This window comes from Pundamilia nyererei, unplaced genomic scaffold (genome assembly GCF_000239375.1).
Source record: "Pundamilia nyererei isolate P.nyererei 1_Seehausen unplaced genomic scaffold, PunNye1.0 scaffold00126, whole genome shotgun sequence".
NCBI classification, from domain to species: Eukaryota; Metazoa; Chordata; class Actinopteri; order Cichliformes; family Cichlidae; genus Pundamilia; species Pundamilia nyererei.
The window spans coordinates 1,544,917-1,550,391 of NW_005187527.1; the positions used below are offsets into that span (position 1 = coordinate 1,544,917).

Below are 5,475 nucleotides of genomic sequence, written 5' to 3' on the forward strand. Positions count from 1 at the left end.
CCTACAGTTGACATCAGAGTGTCTGCAGGATGATAATGGCCTAATTGGGACACTGAGTCCTTCAGGTTTTTGCTGAGGCACAACCAGCTCAAGCATGTGAATCAGTGCACGTTTATGCCATGCAGGAGACTTTATGGGCAGACATGTAACTTGGAGGACCTCTTGTGGCCATTTGCTGTTACTACATAGTGTAGTATGTAAGCATATATTTTTACTTCCACTACAAACTGGGTTAAAATATTCCTGCTGTATGTGATGCAGGATTACATTTACATCAAACATTTACAACCTTGTGATATTTCACTGCAAAATTAAACACCCTACTGCAAAAAACACAATAAAAACCAGACAAACTAAACTCACTCCAATTATATCCGTACTCGTCCTCGGGCTCCTCCCCCTCCTCCTTTTTCTCCTCAGCAGTCTCAGCAGGACTGCCAGGAATCTCTGTCAGCGTGTCTGTATCAGTCTCTCCCACATGAGGCACCACTGGCAGGGTGAGGACAGCGCTGGTGGGAGATGCCTTTGCTGCTTCACGCTTCGCCAGCTGTCGCGCCACAGATGGAGGCAGAAAACAGTTGATGAGTGAAAGGTAAAGAAGATAAAGAAGGTTTCATCTCTCCATTAATGTTTAAATCAATTGGCTGTCAGGTTCACAGCGAGAGGAAGGCGCCGATGCAATCAACAAGAAGCCATATGCTTGGTTTCCTTTTACATGTACGTTAGCTGGAAGTTATTGATTCTATGAGCTCTGATCAGAACTGGGTTAACAACACTACTCCAGCTCGCACCAACATGTGTATTTTTGCTACTTTTTCTTTTTAATTTAATGAAAAGCAGAGATCAAAATTAGAGAACACCTTACATGCCTAAATGTCCTGTATTTAAGTCACTGCTTCTTCTAATAAATGTAACAAAATCCATGAACAAGAGCGATGGAGTTAGCAAATAGCTAATACTGGCTAATACACTGGGCCAGTATACCAGCAGGTCTCTTGTAGGGGGGGGCCTTTTCTCTAAATGACTGTAACACTACTAACTAACACAACACAACGATTGTTATCAATTTCCCACACTGCTCTGGTTTGATCTTGGTCTCCTCCACAGTTTAGCCACTGCTTGACTTTCATAGCCACAGCTAGGTTCAGGATCAGGATTCCAGGCTAGCCATCATGCATTATTTTAATGCTCTCACATTCAACAAGTGCTTCTGTTTCACGGGGTGACAAGAGGCACCGGCCTCCATAGAAAGTCTTGGCTGACTCTGTTGGCGTAGAAGCTTCTCATAGACATTACTCAAGCACCAAACCATGAAGCCCCGTCCTCCAAACTGACCCCCCTCTGCTCCCGTTTGACCCCGAACATAAAACCTCGCGTCGAAACTGAACCTTGCTGTCATCACTACAGTTCTTCTTCACCGTCCATGTGATGTGTCCCTCTGTGGCCTTGTGATTACTTCTCCCGATGATGGGCTTGGTCGCTGCACACTCATTTTTTTTTTTTAAGTGGACGACTGGTGTTACAGTAAATTTTGATCTCTACTATATAATTATTAATTTAATGATCATCTCTAAATTTCAAATATTCACCCATCAGTAATTCATAAGCGCACTTACCTGTAACAACTCTGACTTCTGATCACTTCATTCATTCTTGATCTTAAATATAATGCTCGAAACTCAAAATCATCCATTTAAAACCAGAGTTTTGATTCTGTTACGCTTCCGAAAACGGACTAAAAGCAAAAAAGGCAAAAACTAAAGTAAAGGAAGAAAGATGTTCACGATTCCACAAAAAGAAACACACACACAGGAAGTCGGACGGTGGAGGCGTTAGGCCACGCATATGCATGTACAGCACGTCAGGACATCTCCGATTCACGGGCTGCCGTGTGACACGCTGACATATTCGTGCAAGCATACACGGAAATGGAAGGTGGAAAGCACAACACAGAGACCCACGAACCTTAAACGGGGTAGGAGTGAAAGGGTTAGTTGGGGAGAGGCGGAGGAAAAGTCTACTGTGACTGTCACCCTCCTACGGAGAAGACAAAAAGGGCAACTTTAGCAGACAGCATCGTTCTGACAGGTCAAGTCAAAGGCGTGTGCCAGCGTTGCGTCGACAACATATCTCGAGTTTATGGTGAACGTTTTTTTTTTTTTTTACTGAATCTATTTTAACGCCGTGAGCGACACCTACTGAAATCTGACAACAAACACAACAACACTGATAGGGGCTCTGCGTGCTCGGTAATTAGAAGTACCAACCTTGTCCTTGTTGTCCCTTGTTGCGGCTGCAGCAGCTCTCTCCTCACTCGAGTCTGTTATCGATGACTGTTGCATTTAAGACAGACATGAAGGTAAATCACTACTCTGCACCAGATAGCAACAACAAAAAAGGACTTTGAAATTAATTTACGTCACGTATGGACAGCAAATTCATAACATCCACTTCAATGTCACCAGATAGTGAAAGATACTGTATCACAGTGCGGTGCGACGCACGGGCAGTAATCCCATAAATATTAATGGGTCCACGCTAAGTCTTAAGTGTTCGGAATGACTAAAGCTGTGCTCGGTATGCTGTGTTATGATAAACCATCTGTTTTGGAAATCCGCATTTCTCAAATAAAGGCAAAACTTTCACTGCTTCTGCTAACTTGAAGCTTGGCAAAGCCGAGAACTGAAAGCACACAAACACTCGGACATGCCAAAACACTGATGTGTCGAGTGAGGAAAGCGTGCCCAGCACCGCGCGCCCGTCCAAGCTCGACGATTTCTTGAATGATCAAGCTTGAAATGTTTTCTTCTTTGTTTGCCAGAAACTTGCAGTTTATAATTCTTCACACAACAGTATTTGTGTTGACTGCCGACCGTCTAATCAAGTTGTCTTTTTTACATTGGCAACGAGGCACTCGGGACGATGTTGGAGGGATAATTTGAATAAATCGCCTTTCAAAGCTGACGACAGGAGAAAAATTAAAAAGAAAAGGAGAAGAAGAAGAAAAAAAGCACTTACAGTAAAAGCCTCAACTATCGTTTTCACTTTCTGCGGGTGCAACAGATGGGAAAGAAAGCAAAGTTACAGAGACAGAAAATGAATATAAACACCTGCTATCAGAGGTAAATTTAAAAACAGGCATCGTGCACAGGTTGGAAAATAGTCTCCATGTCGAACAGGTCCAATCAAGTTGCACGCAGGTCCAAACGAAAGACACGCCCACACAAACGCGAGGAGACACAGCAGACGCGGGCTAGGTTTCTAACCTGAGGCAGGGAGGTTTGACGAGTGCAGCGAAGGCTCGACCCGCTGTGGCTATTTAGCTGAAGGAAGGGCAGGGGTGGCTTCTAAAAGCAACACAAGACCGACAAGCTGACAAACATTAGAGATGATGTCTGAGCCTTTCTGACAAAATTTAATCAAAGGTAACCGAGGAGACAGAGAGAGATTGAAATCATAAACGTTTAACTAACGGGTTCCTCGAAGACGGATATTTCCTTCACGTGGAGGAACTGAAGAAAGCCTCTCGCTCTCTGAAAGCGTAAATGTTTCAAAGACTCCTCCGGGCTACCTTGAGATTATTCACTGCTTACAACAGAGTGATTTGAAACTTCAAGGGAAACAGCACAGATGTAGTTACTGTGCTCTCTTAGGTGGCCCTCGGTGGCTGCATTTTAAAACAGCTACTACTGCTCTGACTCCACTGCTCAGATATATCATCCATTAAAAATGGTATTTATCTCATGATTCGGTTTATTGTCGTGGATTTCACTTTAGCCGCACTCAGCGCTGACCCCAGTGACTCTGGAGTGAATTAGAAGAACGTCTTCCTGCAGCCGCAGAGCCACAATTAATGCCCTTATTATTTTCTCTTATACTTTCAGGGTTGCCAACTTAAATCCCCTGGAAAAATCAAATTTTTTAAATATATACAGACTTTCACCCATCATAACTCAAATCCACATATATTACCATCCACGAGGTCGATTTAAACAGATTCTCCAGCAAGTTTGACTAATGAGCCTTGCTAATAATGTCTCCTTGTATCACTGGATGTGTTCCTGAACACATTAACAGCAATGGCGACAACTTAATTATTCATCGGCTAGTTTATATTTAAGGCCATTTCTGAGGAAAAATATATATACACGGCTGCAACCTTTTTAATAATTAAACTAATAAGAAAACGAAAAAGCAACTGGATGAAAAACTAAAACGAAAATGTTTTTATGCCTTCAATATGCCCTCGGCTTTTTACGTGCAGACTTTTTTTTCGTCTAGGTTTTATATGTTTTTAGCATAGACTGTATACAAAAATGGAGGCAGCCTAATGTATTCTTTTTAATGGCCAACAGGGGGCAACATCTCTGGCTATCGAAAGCAGTCCAGTTGTTTAGAAGTCTATGATGAAATGACCTCCCTGTGCATTGGATTTAATAGTGCAGTACCTATTTTAGTGATGGGTTTATACTTAATTGCTAGCGTAATACAACACAATGTTGGCCCATTTAGAGTAAAATACACAGATATATGGGTGTGGTAATATATCCTCAGTTCTTAAATGCATATCACCCCGATTTTATAAAAGAAATGGCCAAAGAGGACCAAAATCCTTAACTCGAGAGCTCAAAACAAGACAAAACTAAAAAGGCGGTGGCTGACGTTCGTCTATCAGTATGCCCTACAATACAGCACAAAAGATTTTTCGGCTGATATAAAGATAAAAAGTGCCAGCTGTGCTATTCCCACAAAAAGCTGGCAACCCTGATATTGTAGAGTTGATAATGACCATCTTTATATGAGGTATCAATTAAATTTTAATAAGCCCTGTGGTTAGAATCTAGTGTGCATGTGCAATAAATGTCACCAAAGCTCACCTTCAGCACAGATGTGTCTAAAATAGTGGCCACATTGATTTTAGCGCTTGGTTAAAAGCAGCATTTGGGGTCGCTGACATTAAACAAATGATTCAGTTCTTTTTCTCCTGGAGGGAATTTAGAATTCTGCTTTATTTCCATTAATGCGCACATCATGTTATTTCAAAGTCAAAGGCGGACATAAAAAGAAAGACTCAGCCACCAGTCTGAGAGACAAAGGGAAAGAGTAGGGAGTGCAGATAATGCAACTAAGATAAAGTGTGATGGATAGCTTAAGCAATAAAAATGAGGGAGACAAAAAGAGAAAGACAGATTACCTGACATGTGCGAGGTGGCATGTGTGTGAAAGCGGTGGTGAGTTTCTTTACTGCGGGCGATGAAACTGGGCAATAAACTGACTCAGGCTGAGAACGCCATGTAGAGGAACAGAGATGTAGGTTGAGGCAGCTCATATTGTAGTAACTACTTAAAACTGTTCTGAGTACTTTAAAGAACTAGTTTGGTATACAGTACTGTGTAAATGTTTCCTACATTTTGCTAGCAAAAATAGAAAATGAGTAAACAGAGTGAATCATTTCCTGAAGTAATCATCAGGAAT

At 41.9% G+C, this 5,475-nt stretch overlaps 1 protein-coding gene across 6 annotated transcripts in view; it reads right to left on the reverse strand.

Annotated features, from left to right (window-relative positions):
• Positions 1-5,475, reverse strand: part of mpdz (multiple PDZ domain crumbs cell polarity complex component) — a 48,276-nt gene that overhangs the window by 11,334 nt on the left and 31,467 nt on the right. For 4 of the 6 annotated variants that reach the window (XM_013913336.1, XM_013913334.1, XM_005743032.1 and 1 more), the window contains 4 exons: positions 3,019-3,048; positions 2,268-2,333; positions 1,966-2,037; positions 364-547 (listed from right to left, as the gene is read on the reverse strand). In XM_013913336.1, coding sequence (XP_013768790.1) covers positions 364-547; positions 1,966-2,037; positions 2,268-2,333; positions 3,019-3,048 — 352 coding nt within the window. The remainder of the gene's footprint in view (positions 1-363; positions 548-1,965; positions 2,038-2,267; positions 2,334-3,018; positions 3,049-5,475) is intronic. The other 2 variants (XM_013913335.1, XM_013913337.1) reach the window with 2 other exon arrangements.